This window comes from Scyliorhinus canicula, chromosome 6 (assembly GCF_902713615.1).
Source record: "Scyliorhinus canicula chromosome 6, sScyCan1.1, whole genome shotgun sequence".
Taxonomy (NCBI): Eukaryota; Metazoa; Chordata; class Chondrichthyes; order Carcharhiniformes; family Scyliorhinidae; genus Scyliorhinus; species Scyliorhinus canicula.
Genome location: NC_052151.1, coordinates 107,338,276 through 107,364,300, shown reverse-complemented (window position 1 = coordinate 107,364,300; position 26,025 = coordinate 107,338,276). Strand labels below are relative to the sequence as shown.

The 26,025-nt window shown below is 50.5% G+C and overlaps 1 protein-coding gene across 1 annotated transcript in view; it reads right to left on the bottom strand.

The window, feature by feature from the left end:
- LOC119967374 (ectonucleotide pyrophosphatase/phosphodiesterase family member 3-like) overlaps positions 1 to 26,025 on the bottom strand; it is a 211,325-nt gene that overhangs the window by 158,502 nt on the left and 26,798 nt on the right. The window contains exons 2-5 of the mRNA XM_038799862.1: positions 13,231 to 13,318; positions 9,687 to 9,809; positions 6,573 to 6,698; positions 4,098 to 4,158 (exon numbers count right to left, since the gene is read on the bottom strand). Coding sequence (XP_038655790.1) covers positions 4,098 to 4,158; positions 6,573 to 6,698; positions 9,687 to 9,809; positions 13,231 to 13,318 — 398 coding nt within the window. The remainder of the gene's footprint in view (positions 1 to 4,097; positions 4,159 to 6,572; positions 6,699 to 9,686; positions 9,810 to 13,230; positions 13,319 to 26,025) is intronic.

The window sequence follows — 26,025 nt, the reverse complement described above, 5'->3', positions numbered from 1 at the left end:
AACCCCAGAGGGGACAGCGACTGCACTTGACATCAAGGCAGCATTTGATTGAGTATGGCATTAAGGAACCCTAACAAAACTGGATTCAATGAGAATCAGAGGGAAAACCCACCACTCATTGGAGTCATACCTAGCACAAAGGGCGACAGTTATGGTGGTTGGAGGTCAGTCATCTCAGCTCCAGGGCATCACTGCAGAGGTTCCTCAGGGTAGCATCCCAGGCCCAACCATCTTCATCTGCTTCATTAATGACCTTCCTTCCAATATAAGGTCAGATGTGGGGATGTTCGCTGATGATTGCACAATGTTCATCACCATTTGGGACTCCTCAGATACCAAAGCAGTCTACATGCAAATGCAACATGACCTGGAAACACACCACTCCAACAAGAGAGGATCTAACCATTGCCGCTTGACATTCAATGGCATTAGCATCAGTGAATGCTCGGCTATCAACATCCTAGAGTTACCATTGACCAGAAACTGAACTGGACTAGACATGTAAATAATGTGGCTACAAGAACAGAGGCTAAGAATCCTGTGGCAAGTAATTCACATCCTAGCTCCCCAAAGCCTACAAAGCACAAGTTAGGAGTGTAATTGAATTCTCTCCACTTGTCTGAATAAGTGCAGCTCCAACAACATTCAAGAAGCCCGACACAATTCTGGACAAATCAGCCCCCTTCCGTAAACATTCACTCCCTCCACCACTGACGCACAGTAGCAGCAGTGTGTACCATTTACAAGATGCACTGCAGTAACTCACCAAGTTTCAAAGAACAAATACAGCACAGGATCAGGCCCTTCGGCCCTCCAAGCCTGCGCTCACCATGGTACCTGCCTAAACTAAAACCATCTACACTTACGGAGTCCATCTCCTTCCATTCTCACCCTATTCATATATATTGTCCAGATGTCCCTTAAGTGCCACTATCGTACCTGCTCCCACCACCACCCCAGGCACGTTCCATATATTTACCACTCTCTGTATAAAAAACTTGCCTCACACTCTGTTGTAAACTTTAAACCTATGTCCCCCTAGTACTTGAGTCTCCTAACCTAGGAAATAGCATCTGACTATCCACTTTGTCCACGCGACTCATAATCTTGTAGACCTCTATCAGGTGGCCTCTCAACCTCCGTCGTTCCAGTGAGAACAGACCAAGTTTATCTAACCTCTCCTCATAGCTAATGCCCTCCATACCAGGCAACATCCTAGTAAACGTTTCTGTTTCCTCTCCAAAGCATCCACATCCTTCTAGTAGTGAGTGTGGTGACCAGAATTATACAAAATATTCCAAATGAGGCCTAACTAAGGTCCTGTACAGCTGTAACATGACTTGCCAATTTTTTATTTCAATGCCCTGACCGATGAAGACCAGCATGCCGTATGCCTTCTTGACCACTTTATCCACATGCGTTGCCACTTTCAGTGATCAGTGAATATGTCTGCCCAGATCTCTCTGTCTGCCAATACTCGCAAATAATTCCTATATGCATTGGACCTTCCAAAATGCATTATCTCACACTTGTCCGGATAAAACTCCATCTGCAATTTATCCGCCCAAGATTCCAACCAGTTTATATCAGCAGATTCGGGCTGTTTAGCACAGGACTAAATCGCTGGCTTTGAAAGCAGAACAAGGCAGGCCTGCAGCACGGTTCGATTCCTGCATCAGCCTCCCCAAACAGGCGCCGGAATTTGGCGACTAGGGGCTTTTCACAGTAACTTCATTTGAAGCCTACCTGTCACAATAAGTGATTTTCATTTCATTTCATTTCATATCCTGCTGTATCCCCTGACAATCCTCCTCACTATCCGCAACTCCACCAATGGAACAAAGGTACCATGAGGAACCTTGTCAATGGCTTTACTGAAGTTCATGTATGCAACACCTACTGCCTTTCCCTCATCTATGATCTTTGTCACTTCCTCGGAAAACTTGATCAGATTAATGAGGCATGACCTCCCCTTCACAAAACCACACTGTCCTTCATTAATAAGTCCATTTGTTTCCAAATGTGAGTAAATCCTATCTCTATGAATCTTTTCCAGTAGTTTCCCTACCACTGACGTAACGCTTACCTATCATTTCATGGATTATCCCTCCTTCAGCAACACCTTCCAAATGCACGACCACTATCATCTAGACGGACAAGGGCAGCAGATACCTGGGAACCCCACAACCTGGAGGTTCCCCTCCAAGACGCTCTCCACCCTGACTTGAAAATATATCACCGTTCGTTCACTATCGTCGGGTCAGAAACCTGAAACCCCCTCCCGAGTAGCACAGTGGGTGTACCTACACCACATGGACTGCAGTGGTTCAGGAAGGCAGCTCACCACCACCTTCTCACGGGCAACTAGGGATGGGCAAAAAATGCTGGCCTTGTCTGCGAAGGCCACATCGCGTAAAAATTAATTTTTTATTTTGTCCTCTGTGAAGTCCTTGTGTTCAAACCTCTCATTGCATTCATCTCTCTTGTTCCAAATTCTTTGTGCATTCAGATATAGGCCAGGATTCTCAGAGCCTCCGCGCCGAAATGGCGCTCATTGCAGGGCAGAGAATGGGGCTCAAACCCGCAATCGAGTACGATGCCGGGGCGCAATTCTCCGGCGACCGGAGAATCTGCGCCAGTCGCGCGCACGCGGTTGACACGGTGCTGGTTGGGGGCCGTTGACAAAGCCCCCGCGGCGATTCTCCGCGGTTGACTGGCTGAGTTCCCGCTGGCGTGGTTCACGTATGATTCCACCCGGCGGGAGCTCGGCTTCGCGGCTGCGGTGGCCGTCCTGGCTGGGGGGGGGGGGATCAGTCTCCAGGGGAGGCCTTCACGATGGCCAGGCCCGTGATTGGGGGCCACCGATTGGTGGGCACACGCAATCTGGGGGGGGGGGGGGGTACCTTCTTCTGCGCCGGCCCGCTGTGTGGCACGGAAGCGGCCAGTGCGTACATGCGTGGACCCGTGACTGGCTGCCGCGCGCATGCACGGATCCGCGGCAAGCAGTGCAGGACCACATACGGCAGCTGGAGCAGTGGGGAGCACTCCGGCACCGTGCTGTGGGCTACAGAATCGCTGGGCCATGAGGCCTGTTGACGCCGGCGTGAAACATTCCAGGGTTACCGCCGGCGTCAACACTTGGCCGCGTTTTTAGAGAATCCCGGCCATAGTATCTTTAGTTTTTATCCTTACTATTTTTCTCTAATGTGAACTTGTTGTCTTTAACATTGTTAAATTCTGTCCCTTCCTGACACAGTCTGTTGATTTTACCCAAATGGCTACTCTGCTGTTTTCTCTTCAGACTCACTGATTTTTTTTTCTTACATGAACCTTATTGAAACCTAATCTGCTGGTAATGCTGGAGAAAATATATGTACTTATCTCCAATCAGCTATATGCACAGCTCACCTGAGAGCTCATGCTTGGGTCATGTCCTGGATTCTGCTTGCCTTCCAGGTTAGTTCCTTAACACTTGCCTTTCCTGCAAAGCATGTTGCATAAAGAAACACTTGCATTTTTATAATACTTTCCATGATTTCCAGCTGTTCCAAAGTGCTTTACAGACAATACAGTTCTTCTGAAGTGCAGTCACTGTTATATGTAGGAAATTTGGCAGCCATTTTTTCACATTGCAATGTCCCACAAATATTCATGTGAAAATGACGAGATAATCTATTTTAGCAATGTTGGCTAGGCAGGAAACTGCTCTTCTACAAAATACTATCACTGGATCTTTAACATCCACCTGGGAGACCAGATAAGACCTCAGTTTAACCTTTCATCTGTAAAATGGCACCTCTGACAATCCACCATTCCCTCAGTCAACCTTCTAACTTAGAGGTGAGTGTGCTACCATAGTGAGGTCTGTGAATTTCAGGACATTTAAGGCATTTGCTTAACTGAGCAAATGTATAATGACTGTTAGAAAATTGATTATATACATAAAACAAAATGTACACTCTGCTAGTAAATCAAATAATGATTTCCTTTGATGTAATCTGTCCATTTTTATCATTCTAAATCTGACTACCTTTTCTTTTTCCCTCTACCACACAACCATTGAGCTGATAGGTTCTTCAAATTCCAGCATCTCTTACCCTGCTGGACATTGAGGAGCACGGATTTCTTCACACTCATCTTCCACCCAGGATGTTTCCCCTACACAAGAAACAAAATCACTGAAATTAGCTTTTGCAATTTGGAAGTGGCTCTCACACAGAGTATTTTCATTAAATTAAGTGTACCTATTGTTGTATTCATCACCTAGAACCAAATCTACAACTTGCAGGAATCCTATTGTCTCAAGTGCTTGACACAAACAAATGAGACCTTAATTTCTGTTTTAACTCAAATTACACTACAGGACCAACCAAATTCAATTGATGAGATATATTGCTGAAAGGAGAGAGACATGCTGTTATAACTTCTCATCTTGCACTCATTAGGGCAGTTTGCAAGAGTATTAATAGCTCAGGGAACCATTTATACTGCATGAGAACAGTGATGATTGGTTGGTAAGGAGATGCTGCTTGGTAGAGACATTGTCATGGAAATGCACCAGGGAGCAGCTAACTGCCAAGCTTTTGTTCAAATTCAAACACACAGGTTGACTCTGATTGGTCAGGGCATTGTCGTCGGGAAGTAACAAGGGAATAGCTATCCATCAATCTTTTGTTTAGTTGAAAAAGATGCAATGTGTGGACATGCTCCTTCTGTCTATAAAGGATAGAGCATTGTGTGTGAACATATGTAGCTTCTAGCATGCATAAAACATGCCACACTCTAGATTAAGGAAAGATTACATTTGAATCTACATGTGATGAGGAAATAAGTTCACATCTCACAGATTTTTGATATAGTCTCCTTCCTGTCTATTTCCTTTGTTCCCATTTCTTTTATTTTATTGTTTTGGTCCGTGGATCAATAATTGGGATTGCCTTCAAGTAGAAAGAAGAAAGCAGAAGACTCAAAGTTTAAAACAGCCTGCTTGTTAAAACAAGGATATTGTTTCTCAGGCTTTGTGTTTGGGAGAAGGAGAAGTCAGACTCTTCGCCACTAAGTAGATGAGAAGAACTCCTTTTGAAGGGAATCAGTTTGATTGGTTAACTGGCAACTAATGAATTGGCTAGGGACAGTTTTCTGCCTGACAAAAATCAGTGATTGGTTCCTGCTGGGTGATGTTTTTGAGAGAAACTTCCAGAAGTCATCAGACCTCAGAAAGGAAGGGAGCTGTTTTCTCCCACTGCTGCCTGCTGTCTGTAAGTAGAAGCTGAAGATCTTTTAAATGTATCAAAACCAGAAGCTTATTGCTCTGCGGGGGTTGAACTAAAATAACTCATCTATTGTTTTGAAAGCAGTGACTGTCGAGCATATCATTTGCTGTGAACCTGAAACGACACTGAGTCTGCAGGGAAGGTAGACTACATTGCCTGAGAAGACCATATCAAGCCTGGAAGCACCAAACCAGAAGCCTAAACTTCAGAAAGTCATCCCTGTGAATCAAAGATCCTTATTCTTTTATTTTATTAATATTTTATTTCCCTTTCCACCATCCTTTTCCCTCTATGTGGTTTGTGTGTGTGTGCGTGTGAAGAGCGGGGTGAGTTAGAAAAGGTGTGAAGGAGGAGGGTGGGTGCGGATTGGGAAATGAGTAGTAGTAGTAGCCAGCTACATTTTCTGTCTGTTTAATTAAAGATACTGTTCATAATAGGTTACTCGTGTTTTATCGATACAAATCTGGTGACTGTGGTTTATTGGACTCAACCAAAGATCTTGGATATTTAAATAAGTCTATTAAATAGAACCATAGAATTTGCAGTGCAGAAGGAGGCCATTCGGCCCATCGGGTCTGCACCGGCCTTTGGAAAGAGCACCCTATTTAAGTCCACGCCTTCACCCTATCCCGTAACCCAGTAGCTCCACCTAATGTTTCTGGACACTAAGGATAATTTATCATGGTCAATCCACCTAACCTGCACATCTTTGAACTGTGGGAAGAAACCGGAGCACCCGGAGGAAACCCACGCAGACACTGGAAGAATGTGCAGACACCACACAGACAGTGACCCAAGCCAGGAATCGAACCTGGGACCCTGGAGCTGTGAAGCAACTGTGCTAACCACTGTGCTACTGTGGTGCCCGTGTTGTGAAGTGGTGTTGGAATTGACCGCGTATTAGCCCAGGGTATCATAACAGTAGGTAATGCACACCGATGATCGGGCACGCATGCGCAGTGCGGCCACATCTGTTTTTATATGGTCGCAGCCTTTGTTTTCCAAGTTCGGGAGACAAAGGGACCATTGGGGCCAAAGGGACCCAAAACCATTTCCTCCATTTTTGGCCGCAACGAACAAGGTAAGAGAAAATGGTGGGTCACACAGGTCGCCCGGTGTGGGTCGCGAAGGTCGGCCGGTGTGGGTCGCGAAGGTCGGCCGGCGTGGGTCGCGAAGGTCAGCCAGGTTGGGTCCCCCAGGTTGGCTGGTTGGTAAAAATGGGTCCCTGGAAAATAAGTTTGAAAAACACTGATGTAGAGTATGGCTATTTCTAAAACATGAGCAGTTGAAACTCTTTACCTTTGCAAACAGTCTTGTAATCAGTGCAGCAATCGCCTTTTCCCAAACAATCATCAGAACATGAACAATGGCTCATGGGTAAACGTATCTCACCACAGCGAAACTTAGTGCATGTCCAGAGCTCAGCTAAATTACAAAAATATCTAGTTAATCTGGCTTCCTCAGAAGAAAATGGCAACAGTTAGAATGGCAACCAGTGATTAACATGTACCTGTCATTTTGAATTTAAATGAAAGAGCATTGTTTTATACCTGGCAAATACGTTAAGCTGTTTAACATACAATAAATCATTATGTATGCAGTGACTTGGTTTATAGTCAAACCCTTTACAAATAGTGAGGTCATATTAGCAACAATAATATGAACAACTAGTTAATCTGTTTTAATTTGAGAAAGTGTTATTGGTCAGGTGCCTACAGACATAAATAGTGAAACTGAGGGCACGAGTTACCGGTCGCATCCTGCTGAAATTAGGATGGGTCACAGCCGGTAGATCCCAGGAGAGACCTCCACCGAGACTCCTGATGGCCATTATGTCACGCGAGATCTAATTGGCACTTGCGGGTGACTCCCAGGCAATTGGAGGCTGCCGGGTGGTCAGCCTCTGGCCAGCCTCATACACAGGCACAGCTGGTGCCATCTGGATGCCTCAGCACTGCCATCATGGCACCCTGGGTTACAGCCTGGCACTGTCAGAGTTCCCAAGTGGCACTGCCAGCCTAGCAGTGAGAAGGTGTCAAGCTGGTATTTTGCCCACGCTGAGGATGAGGCTCGGAGAGCTCTGCCGGTATATCGCAGGGTGTAGGTGAGGCGTTGGAGGTGTCCAGGTGTTGAGTCGGGTGTTGAGAGATCGGGCACCATTTGAAAATGGCATTTCGATCTCTTCATGCACTGAGGGGTTCCGTTCGTTGGAGCTTCTCAATGCAGGGCATACAGCTAAGTGCGGCCTTGTCGTGACATTCGATGCTGGGCGCCAAAAACAAAGAGTACTGTTCAATAGCAGGGTCATTCCTGGCGCTACAGACGCCCTGAGACTTTGGCCGGAGTTTTTCAGCACCCCCGTAGTTGGTTCTCCCACGGCGAAGGGGGCTCGCCATTGGTCACCAGCAGGAACTACTGGTCCCCCTGAAGTTGATGGCAATTTGCATGGATTACCCATGACATCAGGGAACCCTCGGCATGGGTCAACTCTGGCAGGACTGGACTATCCCACTGGCAGGAAGGTCCAGAAAATCCCAGAAAATCCCACCCTTTAACTTTGTCTGATCCACTGGACCTGGCAACAGAGGCTCAGCTTAATATCTTCCTTTATGACAGTTGCATTTTTGGTTTTCAACACTTTAAAGCAAACAAACACTCGCTCCTTTCTACAATCTGGATTGTACTTCTATTGAGGTAATTATGGTTGGTTCAGGGATCCTAAAGAATACAAGCCTTTGCACATCGCTTTACTGCATACACCAAGTAATTTTCTTGACTTTGCTAGACGGAGGAATGGAGGCTGTTCTAACCCATAGTTTAAACCCAATTTAATTAAATAGCGTTAATGAAAGGTTCCCAAAGTTATGAAATATTTTAAGAGTAAACATCAAAGGCTATTTCCATTGTTTGATGCATTGCTGCCAATGAGGAATAAATTGAGAATCGTTGCTTGAACAATGAAGGGAAATGAGATTTTCACCGCAGAAGTTTATCAAAACATGTATTTTGTCAGAAAGGTCTTTTGAGGGAGAGCCTATAAAGTCAGTATTTATTTTTTAAATGTTGAACGATATGGCTAAGGGTAGGAAAATTGAACCAGATCGACAAATCTAGATGAAGTGATAGCACAGGAATTGCCCCCTTGGTCGTTTAATTCCTAATTATAGAGCCTGGATTTGAGCCCAAAGCAAGGTCTGTTCAGAAGGCCTGTTATGAGGTCAGGAAACTCAGAAGAGCGGGATCCCAAAAGTCCTGCAGTTTTTATTTCTTTTTATAAATTTACAGTGCCCAATTATTTTTTTCCAATCAAGGGGTAATTTTAGCGTGGTCAATCCACCTACCCTGCATATCTTTGGGTTGTGGGGGCAAAACCCACACAAACATGGGGAGAATATGCAAACTCTGTCCAGATAGTGACCCAGAGCCAGGATCGAACCTGGGACCTCGGCGCCGTGAGGCAGCAGTGCTAACCACTGCGCCACCGTGCTGCCCACAATATCCTGCAGTTTTAATCTTCAGATCACCTTTAAAACTGCCTGCCAGTTTCTTGTCCACAAGCAGCCTGATTGACAGACCGGGAGTCCTTTGGGCAGGAAGCCTGCTTCACAAGGCCTCAGTCAAGGAGGACGGGTAGGTCTAGTCGTGGAGTCCGAATTACTGAAGTTCTGCTATCCCAATCACAGGGTGGGGTACGGTAATGATATTTGGAGCAGCAGATGTTGGGCAGAGGGCTGTTGGGTACGGTGGGATTGGATGTCCAACTGTGGTTAGGGGGAACAGATGGTAGTTAGGAGAGAGGAGCAGAGAGATCATGGTCAAAGGAGGGTGGTATTACAGGGTAGCTTGGCTGGCCTAGCAGAAGCATTCCTGCTCTTCCTGTTCCACAAGGTGCTCTGTAAGCGGTACTTACCACATAGATCCAGGTCCTCCCACCTTCGTTCAGCTGCTAAGTTTTTCTGGGCCTGGAAAATCCAGCCAGCGTGAGTTAATTAATGTTAAAAGGAATGACTGACCCATTTTCCATGAGCTAATTACCTACCTGCCCCTCATCCCACTCCGTTAAAATGCGAAGTGGGTGGGTTTCAGGTAGGTTGGGTTCCTGTGTCAATTTTTTAAAATTTTAACTCTGGCCCAACAACAACATTTTTGGGAGTTACGAATCAGCCCTATAGTTCTAAATCATCATTGGGTTACTTCCTAAAATAATTTTCCTTCAACAAATCAAAATATATCTCAAACTATTGTTCAGAAATATTTACATGAAAGAGCAGAAACTTCAAAACATGTTTCCCACCTCCCAAAATCCAAATTGTTTCAATAGGAGTAATGATTGAGGAAAATGGAGGAAGGAGAAAGCAGGTTTGGAAAAATGATATCTGAAGTATTTGTAGAATTTATTTTTCTGATGCGTACCTGGTTGAAGACAGACTTCCGTAAAATCCATGCAACAGCTGGCGGTTTGATTACAGAGGGCGTCACAACGACAATTCCTGACTTCCTCAGAAAGGGGTGCATAGCATCGGTTTCTGCAGCTTGCTGGAAATATTAATTGGTCATTATCTGAGATAATAATAGATGGCACTATAGTGTGTCACATCCACTCTATTTGTCAAGAAGCAAGTTAATTTTCAACTGAGTTTGAGCTTGTCAGACCGACATTTACGTAAAGGCTGAAAAAGTGAACCACTAATTGTTCAGTTGGTAAGTGTACGGTTCATCTTATGTTGGTCCAGAAACGTTACAGAAATCCTTCTTCCCCACTGCTGTTTGCTTCAATGATCCTTTCTGGAATGTGAAAATGTAGGGCTGGATTCTCCGTTATTGGGACTATGTCCCCACGCCAGTGTCAGAACTGTGGACTTTCAAGCTAGAAAAACTGGCGTGCAACGGCCACATATTCCTAGCCCTGCAGGGGGCTAGCAGGGACCCGGCATAGATCCAGCAGCTTTTGCAGCAGATACGGGCCCCCGCACTTCCGGGTTGGAGGCCGCGCATGCGCCGTGCTCCATGGCGGTCTCGGACTGCGAAGCTTGATCCTGAAAATAAACCCCCCCGATCGGCCACGCGCCCGCCCAAACATTGCCCGGCCACATATAAGCACCCTGCTCTCCGATCAACCCACCCCCGACCAGGGCGCCACGGACTGAGTCGGCAGCTGCATCGCTAGTTTCCCGACCAGATGGACCACATTAGGTCCATGTCCAGGGCAGAGAATAGCGGAGCGGGCTTCCAGCAATAGACTCAGGTAGGTTCTAGGCAACGCGGTGTACTAGGAGAGTGCACCGCATTTCGGGGCCCGCAGAATCGGGGAACTTGCGCAGGTCCTGATTCAATGCAGGGAAATAGATTCTGTGCCCCGGAGCCGGCCACGATTTCGGCGGCGGGTTGCGGAGATTCCAGCCCGTGGTTTTGGACCAGTTCAGGGCTGGAGTTCTGATGTTTACATGTTCAGCCCAGTGGTGAGGTGAGACTGACTGCCCTTGACATCAAGGCAGTATTGGCCGATTATGGCATCATGGAGCCCTGGCAAAATTGAAGTCAATGGGAATCAGAGAGAAAAATCTCCACCTGGTTGGACTCACACTGAGCACAAAGGAAGATGGATGTGGTTGTTGGAGTTCCTCAGGGGAGTGTCCTTGAGAAAGTCAAGGGTTAGGGATTTTGCGGTGAGTAACTCATACCCTGACTCCCCAAAACCTGTTCACCATCTACAAAAATGTGATGAAATACTCGCCACTTCTCTGGGTGAGTGCAGCTCCAACAACACTCAAGAAGCTTGACACCATCCAGGACAAAGCAGCCTGCTTGATTTGTACCTCATCCACAAACATTCACTTCCTCCACCACAGTGGCAGCCATGTGTACCTTCTATAAGATCCACTGCTGGAACTCACCATGGCTCCTTAGAGAGCTCCTTCCAAACCTACAACTACTACCATCTAGAAGGACAAGGGCAGCAGATACCTGGGTACACCCCCACCTGAACTTCCCCTCCAGCCCACTTACCATCCTGATAGGAATATATCGCCGTTCTTCTACTGTTGCTGGGTCAAAAATCTATAACTCCCTCCCAAACAGCACTATGGGTGTACCTACACCTCAGGAACTGCAGCGGTTCAAGTAGGCACCTCACCAACACATTTTCAAGGGCAATTAGGGGTGGACAATAAATCCTGGGCTAGCCAATGACACCCACAAATGATTAATTAGTTGTTTCAAACTCCCACTGCCACTTATCACCCACTTGAGTGTTCATTCATATTGGGTGGGACTACTATCTGTCCTTGGAAGGAAGTCAATCCTTGAGAGCTGTCGGCCAATCTGGCTGGCCAGGCACAGCGCTGAAGTGACCAGGAGTGATACTACAAGTGCTCTGCCTGAGACAATGTCCCGGGACCTTTGAAAAGTTAAGTCCCGGGGGTGGGAGAGTAGGCGCCACCCGGCAGGAGGTCATAAGGAGGGCAATTGCGGTGTTGGGAGTTGGCCAGGCTGGGGGGAGGGGGTCAATAGAGCTCCAATGTCCCAGCGGGAGGGGGAATAGGCCACAATTCGCAGCGGCCTTCTGAGTAAGACCCCCCCCTTCCCGCCAAAATGACGAAAAGGTTTAATGTCACTTTGCCACCCGACCCACACCCACTCCTGCCAGCCTAAGAGTAAGACTGGGTGGGATGAAGCCTTTAACTGGCCATTAAGAAGTCAATTAAGTGTCTTAATAGATGAATGGGTGAGTTTGCTGGCTGAAGCTGCATGCCCAGTCGTGAAATTACGTCGGGATTTAGGCTGGCAGGTTCCCAGGGGAGTTCCATTCAATGTTACACTCCCCCTCCCACCCCTTGCTGCCAGAGGATCCATTGGGGGTGGGAGGATGGGGAGGAGGATGGTCCATGATGAACGCGATGTAAGGGGCCACTGGCAGCAATAGTCACCCCATGCCAAAGTCACTGCCGCTGGAATAATACCCTCTCGCTCACCATTAACCAGGAAGCTGAGCCTCCAGCCCTCTGATTGTGCTGTTAATTCTGGGGAAGGCGGGGGTGGGTGCGTGCTGCTGTTGGCAAAGTGCCACCCCAGGAACCCGCTGCTTGCCAATTGTTTGACTCGTGGGAAAAAGGTACAGGTAAGAGATAATAATAAAAAATGGTAAAAATGATACTAAATCAAACAAATTTAACTCACCAGTCAATTCAATGATATGTTGTGAAATACAGATCAAGAAATCCCAATCTCAGATAGGGTGACAGTGAGGGTGCAGTAACTGGCTTAATTACCCTGTGGTACATATGTGTGTTCTTCTCTCAGATGTAAATGTACCAATCACATGACAAGGATTGGTGAAACAACAACGGGCCCATCTTTAGTTGCAGATAAGCTTACATACAAATACTGTATATTGGTCTGACTCCTACCATCTACTGCTATAGACTGAGTTCAGGTTCTGGGGATAATACATCAAATACTGCTGAGGTGACAGTGATTGACAGGAATTTAAGATACAAATTCTTAAAGGGCCGTACATCATATTACAACAGGTTACATATGGGGACATTGGTCAAGATTCTTGCTCCTGACTGCTATCCAGTTATTTCTGGACAAAGGCATTCTCTTTCGATCCAGTTATTACTGTTGGAAGTGTGGATATTGGATACGATGCTTGGCCTGTTTACAACCAGAGGGTTGGCCATTATTGGCAATTATTGTCGATGATAATAAATAAATATGGCCTTACAGGCAAGGTACCAAAGGACATGAGTAATTGTACTCCGCTCCCAGGAATCTGCAGCGTTAACTCCCTTGCATATGTTAATAAGAGGTCTAATGTCCATTTTAGCTTTCTTTGCAGTAATTGAGTGCCATAACTGCTTCATTTGAGAAGTTTTGAGCAATTGCGGTTGCATAAGCAGAGACCCCACCAAAAAGATTTAATGAGTTGTGTAAAGAACTAGTAAACTAAACTCACATGTCTTTTCAACAGGAGATGGTTGAGGTTTCAGGCCCAGTCCAAGTCCAAGTCCAAGAGATATGACAATTAAACAAATAAGCAGCACCTGCCAAGAAAATGTCACCACATTAGCTCAACAAGATAACACAAGGTAATAATGATGAAGTATCATAATTAAGCCATAACACTTCTGAATTCAGCACACTGAAATCCTAGGTTCAAAGATGAAATTGTCTCATGTCATTGAAGATACCCTTGCCAGAAATATTGTAAAATGAATGTTCTGAAGTAGGTGTGGTACAAGTACAGTCCTCTTCTGAAATCAGTACGTAATGTAAATTAATTTGTTTTGCCTGAGGGTGCGATTGAATGGCCTCGTCGTGCCCGACCCGGTGACGTAACGAGGCCGTTAAATCCCCCGCGTGATTTGGGACAGTCGGAAAAATGGGCAGCACGGTAGCAAAGTGGTTAGCACAGTTGCTTCACAGCACCAGGGTGCCAGCTCGATTCCTGGCTTGGGTCACTGTCTGTGCATTGTCTGCACGTTCTCTCCATGCCTGCGTGGGCTTCCTCTGGGTGCTCTGTTTTTCTCTCACAGTCCAAAGATGTTAAATTTTTGCATGCTAAATTTCCTTAGTGTCCAAAAATACTGGGTTACGGGGATAGGGTGGAGGTGTGGGCTTAAGTGGGGTTTCTTTCCACGGGCCAGTGCAGACTTGATGGGCCGAATGGCCTACTTCTACACTGTACATTCTATGATGACCTTGTGAGCTCTAATGAGATCTCGAGAGATGTTGCAAACAAATCTTGTACTCGCTGGGTCATTTAACTATGTCAGCACCCGATTCTCCCGAGGCCTGGGAACGAACGCCCATGCCTGTGAGATGTTGTCATGATGACGTTTAACATGGGTCCACACAAATTTGGACCAGGCATAACGGCACCTAGAAGGGGGTCTCCCAGGCCATTGGAGACCCTTGGAGGGTCAAGGACAGGGCAGGGTAGCACCTTGGCTCTCCTTGGCAGTGCCACATGGGGACCTAGGCACTATCACCTGGCCCTTCCAAGGTGCCCGGGTGCCATGGCAGGCTGGCAAGAGCAGTGCCAGGGTGAGGGGGTCCCCTTGGGAGGAAATCATAGGGGGGGAGGGTAGGCCACCATGGTGCAGGAGGGTCACCTCTGGGCTGGGGGGGATTTCTCAGCGCCCAAAGGTCTGCCGTGCCACCCCTTGGATCGTGTGTACCCACAATGGGGGCAACCCCAGCCCCTACCTGTCTGATCCACTGACCACCCATAACTCCCACTGACTGGAGGCCTCTGGCCTCATGGCTGAAGGCTATTGCTAGTAGAAAATTGGCAATTGTAGTTAAGTGAGCACTTCACACCTCGCAAGTGGATGCCCGTGGGTAGGCGGACCATGTAGCATGTGGGAGTTATTGCCTAGCTTCCCAGTCAGATCAGGGTGCCTGGAGATTGTGCCTGAACACTGCGGGAGGCAACACCACGGATGTAGTAGCCAACATCTGAACACCCAGTGGCTGTGCCCCAGCATCGGGTACATTTCCGTGACCAATGGGTGGGTGCGTAAGCCGAGGAGGCGACTAGCGCCTGGTCCAGGTAACATTACCTGCCGGTGTCTGGGGTACAGGGTCTGGAGTCAAGTGACCAGGGGCCACAGCATGGAGGTACATGGGAAGGGCATGTCAGATGGAATGGGATTTGGGAGGGGTGGGGGGGGGGGGGGGGGGGGGGGCAATGGGGGAATGGAGGGTCCCAGGGTGGAAGACACAGCTGGTCGCCAGTCTCTCGCCTTCTCCAATTCCTTACAGATATTACACGGGATGGATGATATCTTCAACCCCACGGAGTGTGCCTTCACGGTGCTGCTGGCAGGGCCGACAGTCCAGGCGGCCAGACGCTGGAAAAGACAGTGGCAGCAGCATGGAAAGTGACTCAAAGTGATGGCTCCTGTGCAAAGCCCCGCCCCATACCTTGGGGACTAGCCCCAATCAGGCCATGGAGGACCTAGAGAGGGTGGCCAGCGACGGCCCAAGATGTACAAGCATCGCTGGTCTTTCGAACAGATGACGGACAGCATGTGTGTCGCAGGAGGCTCCGCTTCAACAAGGTGATGTTGCGGCACCTATGCCATGTCCCTGCAGACTTGGCACCATGTTGAGGAGGAAGTTACCTGCTCGCAGTGGCCATCAATGTCACCATAGCTCTGAACTTCAACTCCTCAGGATCATTCCAGGGCTCGAGGGGGGACTTGTACGGCATCTCACAAGCTGCAGATCATAACCGCATTCGTGAGGTCACTGATTCCCTGTAAACTTTGACATGGACCAAGCCCATCAGGATGGCCAGGCAACTGGTTTCTCCGTCATTGACGGAATGCCCCACGTCCAGGGGTAACAGATGGCACACATGTCACCTTGCACTCACCGGTCCATCTGGGAGTACCCTGCATCAACAGGAAGGGGTTCCACTCCCTGAACATCCAGCTTGTGTGTGACCACCACAAGACGATCAGGCACAACTCCCAGGGAGTGGACATGACAGCTACATCCTGGGGCAGTCGGACATCCACGGCCTCTTCGAGAACCACCCCAGAATGGCCGGTTGGCTCTTTGGGGTTAAGGGGTACACGCTGATGACCTTGGTAATGACGTCAGCACGGAGGACGAAATCCAGGACCACCACACCCGAGGGGCTGGGGTAGGGAATTGGTTGCTGGCCCGTGTTGCGGACGAAAGTGCCAGAGGCATCATATACCCTGGGTACAATGTTTTTTAATGCAGTACATATGTGTCCCCAACAGCCCCTAGCCCCTAATGGTGTTGCCCCATCACCCCTGACCCAACCCCCACCCACCCACATTTCCCCCTCAATCACCTCCACCCCCCCTTCGAATCCCCCCTCCCCCGCGAAATTGCCCTCTCAGTGATCCTCGACCTGCTTAGCCTTCCGTGCTCTATCGTTGCATCTAGATGTGTCCCCAGGATGCACATCGGAGGTGGAGGCAGCCTGCTGCTTACGAAGGCCCGTGGCTTTTGATGCCCCTGGCGGTTGTCCTCTTTGGACCCTGGCCCACTTGCTGGCGGCACATGCCTTGCCATGCCACCTTGTTTCGGAGGCTGACTCCAAGAGGTGCTGTTGTCAGGGGGGTGGAACCCGGGGAAGCTGATGGCCACCGTCATCACTCTGTAGGGTGGCTCCGGGTTGGGGGTTGGAGCCCTAGGGGTCACCTTGGGATGGAGGGGAAGCTGGATTAAGCCCCGGCTACCCCCGAGTCATCTGGCGTTGCCAGCCCTGGTAGCAATGTCCCCAATGTCTGCAGCACAGTGTTGACATCCTCGGCAATGCTCCTCATTAACTGGCACATTCTCTGGAGCGCCCCAGCAATGCCCACCTATGACAGGACCATGCTCTGCAGCACCTCAGAGAGGTCCAGCTGGGTCTGTGGTGCACCACCAGCAAGTCGGACATACTGTCGAGACGCTCAGCCATGGTTGTCACTGACTGAGCTGCACCCTGGACACCTTCACTCATGCTGCTGATGTTGCGTCTCCTGTGTGTTGGCCTCGGTGCCACGTGTTGCCAGCACTATCTTCTGCACCCGCAGTCTCTGGGGCTCCTCCAATCGGCTATGGACCTGCTGAAGTCTCACTGACCTCCCCTTGTGACTCACGGCCACATCCTATGGACTGCATCAGCTCCGGGTAAACCTGGTCCAGAGGCTCCACATCTGGCTGGAACCCAGCTGGGTCCTGGCATCCAGCAGATCTCCAACTGCTGTCTTCCCTGGGATTTCCTGCTTCCACCTGATGCACATCAGCAACTGTGAAGTGCCCCAGAAGCCTGACCACTACTGTCACCTATTGAGGTGTATGTCTCTGTGCTGGTGGAGGGTGAGGATGACAGCCGTGCCACTAATCCGGCGGTCACCTCGGTGCTTCCCTCCAAGGTGGTGTCATGAGAGGTTGGGGGGAGGACCACCCCAGCTGGGCTGGCACCATTGGATGGAGATCCAGCCGGATAATAGATATGTGGTTGGCGGGAAGGATGGCTCATTTCATATGGCACTAACAACTCATGTATGACAGTTCATCAGGGTGGCGGCCAGTGGATCCTCAGTTCCGCGCAATACACCAACCTCTACACTGGTGACTAATCTGCCCGCAACCTCCAAGGCTAATTCCTTATCGGGTGTGAGTACTTTGATGTCCGGCACCCCACTGCCCTTCTGGGCCTCCTCTTGTCTGTTGTGAGGCAACTTCTCCTGCGGGGTCACAGAGGGGGCATCGTGAGCCACCTGCTTTGTTCACCATGGAAGGGGGGGGGGGGGGGGGGGATGGGCATTATGGGGGTTTGGCTTGGGCAGCACTGCTGGACATGGATGGATGGGTGCGGTATGGTGCTGGCCGGGGGGTGGTGCCATGCGCATGTCTCTCCGGCGGGGGGGGGGGGGGGGGGGGGGGGGGGGGAGGTGGCTTGTGGGGCCGGTGCCAACCCACCCTTGCAGCCCAGAAGAGGTCTTTGACCTTCTTACGGCCCTGGTGATGGGCCGAGTTGGCAGCGCTGTCCCTTCCTCCCAGGCGACACTGGGTGCCCTCTGGCTGGCCCTCTGAGCCCCTCGGGAGAATAGGGCAATCCATCTGGTCTCGGCCTCATCCAACAATCTGGCCAGGTCGGCATTCCTAAATTGTGGGGAGGTGCAGGGTAGGATGACTGAATGGCTGCCAGCCTGACACTGCTAAGGTGCCAAGCTGGTATTTTGTGTGCGCTAGCGATCAGGCCGAAGGTGCCACCCTAGCAGTGTTAGCCTCGGTGCCCAGTTTATCCATGCATCTGTGAAGGAAAACCATAGGCTATAACTGGTTATCATCAAAGATTTTTGATTTCATCAAGGCATCTTGACACATTCCAAACTCAAATGCTAGGTGGATGCTTTATTTATTTTTCTTCTACATTTAGCCACGTCTAGCATATTGGAATATTTCTTTATGTTAAAAGTGTCTTATAAATAATAAATGTTCTTATAAAATTTGATTGCACATTATCTAATAGATGAAGATATTAGATTGATGTGTATTTGTAGATTGTATTATTTTTAAACACAGCCTAAAGATTTAATGCTTCAAACCACAACCGCAATGTCAAGATGTTGGGCGGGATTCTCCGTCCCAGTTACTGGTGCGGGGCGTACCGCCGGCAGCAGGATCCTCCGTCCCAGCAACCAGCTAATAGGGTTTCCCATAGTGGCCATCCCCACACCATCGGGAAATCCACAAGGCGTCAGTGCTGCCGGCAAAGCGGAAGATCCCACCAGTGGACATTCAAGCCGGTCGTCTTTTAGTTACAAAGCTAGGCACTTGAATATGTTGATCCAGCAAACATGACAAGGTTGACTACTCCTGCTCCTAGTTCTTATGTTCTAAGAAAGAACTATTCTGCCTGATCCGCTTGCCAGCTCTTATCCTGTAGGTACCTCAACCACAAATCTGGTGTTCTTGATTAAAAGGGGATCCGGGGTTATGGGAGAAGGCAGGAGAATGGGATATTAGCCATGATCGAATGGTAGAGCAAACCTGATGGGCTGAATGGCCTAATTCTGCTCCTATATCTTATGGTCTTATAGTGCTTTGGGGCTTGGGGATCGCTTCAGGCATCCAGCGATGGGGATGCCATTTAAAAATGGTGTCCTGATCTCTCGCCACACTGAGCAGTTCCAGCGAGTGGAGCTCCTCAGTGCACAAAACGGGCCTTGGCCGTTCATTCCCCGCTTGGGCCCCCTATCTAACCCGGGTGCCATTTCATAGCGTTGTGTTTCTCTGAACTGTGAATATCAGGAAACACGCAGCTAAACACGCTCGCTATGGGACTTTGTTTCCATCTAATTAATCCTGCCCAATGTGTGGCCCCACAGTTCAGCGAAGCCTCCCAGCAAGTTCTCCTCCAGGTTGTCTAGGAAAGGCGGGAGGTGCTGTTGCTCGGAGAACATAGAACATAGAACACGTGGTAGTGCGACTAGTGGTATTACGCTACCTGGGAGTGTGAGCTGCCATTGGTGCAGAGGACTCGCTGCCCATTGGCACAGGTATGTCATGTGCCTCTCAGCCGATTGGCTGAGAGGTAGGTAGCTCCGCCTACGAGGCAGGGTATAAGAACCCGTGTTTCCCCGGCAGTCTGCCATTCTTCTGTTCTGCTGCCGGGTCCACTTCTTGCGTATTAAAGCCTATCGTTCGGACTTCATCTACGTTTCGTGTCCATTGATTGTGCATCAATTTAATACGCAAGATTTTAAAGGATGGAGCTTCGCATCAAGCCAGAGTGTCTTCGACTCAGCCCACACGCAGCAAATGCAACAGCAGCATTTAAGCACTGGCTGGCTTGCTTCAATAGCTACCTGAGTACAGCCGAAAACGTCCCGATGAGGGAACAGAAATTGCACATCCTCCACTCGTGCGTCGGCACCGCCGTGTACACGCTCATAGAGGACACGACAGACTACGACGCGGCCATGGACTTACTTAAAGGACATTTCATACGGCCGGTGAACCAAGTTTACGCTCGGCACTTACTGGCCACGAAGCAGCAACTACCTGGTGAGTCTCTGGACGAATTTTACCGGGCCCTCCTCGTGTTGGGGAGGAATTGCGGCTGCCCACAGGTTTCTGCTGCTGAGCATACCGAACTTCTGATCAGAGACGCCTTCGTTGCAGGTATGCAGTCCTCGCAGATCCGCCAAAGACTGTTAGAGAGAGAGACTTTAAGCCTCACGGTGGCACGGGCCCTCACCTCCTCCCTAGATGTTGTAAATCGGAACGCTCGCGCGTACGCCCCCGACCGCGCGGCGGCCCCCTGGGCAGCGTGGAACACGACCTCCCTCACCCCCACTGACTCGGAACCCCCCCCCCAGGCCTGTGCTGCAGGGAGCCCCGATAAACCCACGGGGCCCCGCTGCTATTTCTGCGGTCAGGCAAAGCACCCCCGTCAGCGCTGCCCGGCCCGCTCCACAACCTGCAAGGGCTGCGCCAAGAAGGGCCACTTTGTGGCCGTCTGTCAATCCTCAGGGGCCCCGTGCGGCCCGCGGACCTCACTGCCCCCACCGCCACATGTGATCCCCGGGCGCCGCCATTTTGGGCCCCCGACGCCACGTGCGATCCCCGGGCGCCGCCATTTTGGACCCCCGACTCCACGTGCGATCACCGGGCGCCGCCGTTTTGTCCACCCCCCACCATGTGCGGCTGACAGGCGCCGCCATCTTGGATCGGCACCGAGGACCCCGCAGGTGACTACTCTCTGTCGGATGACGACTCGGAGCTTCTGCCACGAGTTGCCTCAGTCACATTAGACCAGTCGCGGCCTCGCAATCTATCCACAGCGACCACGAAGATCCTCCTCAACGGCCACGAGACAAGCTGCCTGCTGGACTCCAGGAGCACAGAGAGTTTTGTCCACCCCACCACGGTAAGACGCTGCGCTCTTCCTGTTTACCAGTCAAACAAAAAATCGCTCTGGCCTCCAATTCGCACTCGGTACAGATCACGGGGTGCTGCATAGCGGACCTCACGGTCCAGGGGAGGGAGTTTAAAAACTACAAGCTATTCCTCCTCCCTCACCTCTGCGCAGCAGCACTCCTGGGGTTAGACTTCCAGTGTAACCTCCAGAGCTTAACATTCAAATTCGGCGGCCCTATGCCCCCCCTTACTGTCGGCAGCCTCGCGTCCCTCAAGGTCGATCCCCCAACCTTGTTTGCAAACCTCACCCCGGATTGCAAACCCATCGCCACCAGAAGCAGACGGTACAATGCCCAGGACCGGACCTTCATCAGGTCCAAAGTCCAACGGCTTCTGAAGGAAGGGGTCATCGAAGCTAGCAACAGCCCCTGGCGAGCACAAGTGCTGGTGGTAAAGACCGGGGAGAAAAATAGGATGGTCATAGACTACAGTCAGACCATCAACAGGTTTACGCAGCTGGACGCGTACCCTCTCCCACGTATCTCCGACCTGGTCAACAGGATCGCACAGTACAAGGTCTTCTCCACAGTGGACCTCAAGTCCGCCTACCATCAGCTCCCCATCCGCGCAAGTGACCGAAAGTACACTGCGTTCGAAGCGGATGGGTGACTCTACCACTTTTTAAGGGTTCCCTTAGGTGTCACAAACGGGGTCTCGGTCTTCCAACGGGAGATGGACCGAATGGTCGACCAATACGGTTTACGGGTAACCTTCCTGTATCTTGATAATGTCACCATCTGCGACCACGATCAGCAGGACCACGACACCAACCTCCGAAAATTCCTCCGAACCGCAAAACTCCTGAATCTGACCTACAACAAGGACAAATGCGTGTTTAGCACCGACCGTCTAGCCATCCTCGGCTACGTAGTGCGTAACGGAGTGATAGGCCCCGACCCGGAACGCATGCGCCCCCTGATGAAGCTTCCCCTCCCCCACTCCCTCAAAGCCCTCAAGCGCTGTTTGGGCTTCTTTTCATATTATGCCCAGTGAGTACCCAATTACGCCGACAAAGCCTGTCCCCTCATCCAATCAGCCACATTTCCCCTGTCAATGGAGGCCCACAAGGCCTTTAGCCGCATCAAAGCAGACATCGCAAAGGCCACGATGCGAGCTATCGACGAGTCCCTCCCCTTCCAAGTCGAGAGCGATGCGTCCGATGTAGCTCTGGCAGCCACCCTCAACCAAGCGGGCAGACCCGTGGCCTTCTTCTCCCGTACCCTCCACACTTCCGAAATCTGCCACTCTTCGGTCGAGAAGGAAGCACAGGCCATAGTTGAAGCTGTGCGACATTGGAGACACTATCTGGCCGGCAGGAGGTTCACCCTCCTCACTGACCAACGGTCAGTGGCCTTCATGTTTGACAATGCACAGAGGGGCAAGATAAAGAACGACAAGATCTTGCGGTGGAGGATCGAACTGTCCACCTACAACTATGACATCTTGTATCGTCCTGGGAAGCTAAACGAGCCTCCTGATGCCCTGTCCCGCGGCACCTGTGCCAATGCACAAGTGGACCGCCTCCGAACCCTCCACGCGGACCTCTGCCACCCGGGGGTTACCCGCTTTTTCCACTTTATAAAGACCCGCAACCTGCCCTACTCCATCGAGGGGATCAAGACAGTGACTAGGGAATGCCACTTCTTCGCGGAGTGAAAGCCGCACATCTACCGCCCCGAACAAGCGCATCTGATAAAGGCTTCCCGCCCCTTTGAACGTCTCAGCATGGACTTCAAAGGTCCCCTCCCCTCCAACAACCGCAACACGTACTTCCTCAACGTGATTGACGAGTACTCCCGCTTCCCATTCGCCATCCCCTGCCCCGACATGACCACAACCACCATCATTAAAGCCCTAAACACCATTTTCTCTCTGTTCGGTTTCCCCGCTTACATTCATAGCGATAGGGGGTCCTCCTTTATGCGCGACGAGCTGTGTCAATTCCTGCTCAGCAGGGGCATCGCCTCCAGCAGGACGACCAGTTACAACCCCAGGGGTAACGGACAGGTCGAGAGGGAGAACAGTACGGTCTGGAAGAACGTCCTGCTGGCCCTACGGTCCAGAAATCTCCCAGTCTCCCACTGGCAAGAGGCCCTCCCAGACGCCCTCCATTCTATCCGGTCACTCCTCTGTACCTCCACTAACCAAACGCCTCACAAACGCCTTCTTGTTTTTCCCAGGAAGTCTTCCTCAGGGACCCCGCTCCCGACCTGGCTGGCTGCCCCCGGGCCCATCCTGCTCCAGAAGCACGTGCGGGTGCACAAGTCAGACCCGTTGGTCGAAAGAGTCCAGCTACTCCACGCGAACCCGCAGTACGCGTATGTGGAGTATCCTGACGGCCGACAGGAAACGGTCTCCCTCTGGGACCTGGCACCCGCCGGATCCCGGCCATCCCCCCCGGCGCCAGCACCCCCACCCCCCCAACCCAAACTGCCCCCGGTAGGCCCCTCCCCCCCCCCGGCCCCACCGACACACACGCTGCCTACTGGACAGGACGACCCTCCCCCGGCCTGGCCCCCGATAGCTCCGACTAGGAGTACGGACGCAAGAACAGGATCATCGCTCCCAGAGCCACGGACGACCACCACTCCAACGTCGCCGGCACAGCTCCGCAGGTCGCACAGGACATCCAAGGCACCCGATTGGCTGATCGAATCCATGTAACCTGCTGATGGACTCTTGTTTTTGCTTGTTCTTTATTTCTTTTTCTCCCCATTTCCAAAACTGTACCTAGTTACTGTGTTCTGTATTTTGTAAATAGTTGCGGGCCAGCGGGCAGCCATCAATGAAATGGTACGATCTAACATCTCTAGTCATACTACCAGTCTCTCACATACTCACGGGACACGCCCACCCCTCCCTCCAGGTCCGCGTTCCTCGTACGCCCCCCCCCCCCCCCGGTTCCTTTCTCAACAGGGGGTGAATGTGGTAGTATGACTAGGGATATTACGGTACCTGGGAGTGTGAGCTGCCATTGGTGCAGAGGACTCACTGCCCATTGGCCCAGGTATGTCATGTTCCTCTCAGCCGATTGGCTGAGAGGAAGATAGCTCCGCCTATGAGGCAAATATAAGAACGTATAAGAACCCGTGTTCTCCGGCAGTCAGCCATTCTTCTGTACGTCTGCTGCCGGTCCACTTCTTGCGTAGTAAAGCCTATCGTTCGGACTTCATCTACGTTTCGTGTCCATTGATTGTGCATCAGAACATTACAGCGCAGTACAGGCCCTTTGGCCCTCGATGTTGCGCCGACCTGTGAAACCACTCTAAAGCCCATCTACACTATTCCCTTATCATCCATATGTTTATCCAATGACCATTTAAATGCCCTTAATGTTGGCGAGGTCATTACTGTTGCAGGCAGGGATTTTGAACAGGATTTGCCTGAATCAGTAAGTTGGGGAATTAAACAGGGTATTAAAATATTCTTTCTGACTTGTTCTATGTTGCAGGATGACTGACACCATTGCTCCAAACTAACTTCACTATCAACACATCCTCAGAGCATGAGCACACACACTGCAGTCTTATTACAATCTTCCTTTGCATGTGCTACTTTGACCTTCAACCCCCAGGTCAGGTGACCCCATGAATTACAGAGTGTACCCACCGTATTGTATCTAAACTGGAGTCCACACCACAATCACCCTATTAACATGACATAAAAAACAAAAACATTTCAGACTAGTTTCTGTTAGAACAATGTAGGTTGTGAGTACAGCATACTCAAGTACACAAAGTCTCTTCTCTATTCTCCCGTACTTTCTTTCCACAGAAAGCAGCAGGAGACACTGGTGTCTGAACATGGCAGCTTGGATGGAGGTTGCATTGGATGTTAGCATCCATGGGGCCCACAGGAGATCCATAATGCCCAGTAGTGCATTAAACAGGATGAACTATACCAGGGTAAGTGGCACAGTTTACCCACTGCAAAGACACACTCATAAGCCCATCTGAATGGCTGATCATGCTCTTATATCTCTATCTTCCTCTCAGGCTGTGTAAGTGTACAAGTGCACAGGGATGTCAGACAGGCGTTTAGATTGCAGGACACAGCAGCAGATGGGACATGTGTATTGAATGTGTAGCAGCCACTTCATGTTCCCAATGTTTCATCAGCTGTAGGACATCCTGCTTGTTAATTACTTACTGGAGAGGGCTCAGGAGCTGCCAAAGGCATGCATGCTCCTAAACTCCTCATACAGCCATTGAGATGACAATAAAAGCTCCTGTCTTGCTACAGGACATGCTCAACAGGAGGGTTGGGGCAAGTTTACTCCCCAGACTCCATTAGGGTAGGCCTAAAATAGGGACTCTAATTTATTTATAAAAGGGTCTAAAACCTGTGGCCTTCAGGGATGCTTGAAAAATGGCTCAACCCAATATTGGGTCAAACATCCTTAGGGCGCGATCTTCCGGTCTCTTTACACTCGCGCTCAAGCGTAACGAGGCCGGTGAATAGCGGGAGGGGCTAAAAACGGGAACCGCGCCAGGGCCAAACAGTTTGCGATACAACCGGCCCGCTCCCGTAGGCGAAATAGGAATCTCGCTGTAGCGTGGCGAGAAACCAATTATCACCATTTAAGCCCTATTTCCATCCAATTAACGAGAGTCACCCCATATCCACCGGCCTCCTGTCATTCAGCGGCCTCCCTAGCAAGTGCTCACGCTGGCACCGATTAGTACTCCTAACGGAAGGGCTTCTGTGGGGAGCCGAGGAGGTGAGTAGCCATCTTTTCACGCAGGCAAAGAACCCGGGGATGTTGGACTTGCTGCCCCTGTGCTCGGTGGGGGACCCTCAGCTGGGGTGGGGGGTCCCTCCCCAGGGGTGGGCCACCATGGGAGGGTGGGGTGGGGGGGGGGGGAGCTGGGGGTGGGGCAACCGGTGGGAACCACTCGCTGCACCTCCATGCCAATCCTTGGATCATGTGTACCCATTCCGGGAGCAACATTTGTTCTTGCCCGTCTGCCTCCGGACCATCTATAACCCACCACCAGCTGCTAAGGCCTCTGGCCATGCAGTTGGAGACTATTGTCAATAGGGAATTGCCAATAGGGAATTGGCAATCGTGGTGAGTGAGCACTTCACACAACCCAAGTGTATTCCCATGGGTTTACAGGCCATGTAGCATGTGGGAGTCATTGTCTGCCAAACAGACTGTGATGCCTGGACAGTATACCTGAACACTGTGAGAGGCAACACACACAGCAGCCAACGTCCGAACACCCAGGGGATGGGGCACAGCTCCAGCGACATGTCCACGGCCAGAGGGTGGGTGAGTGCCACGGGG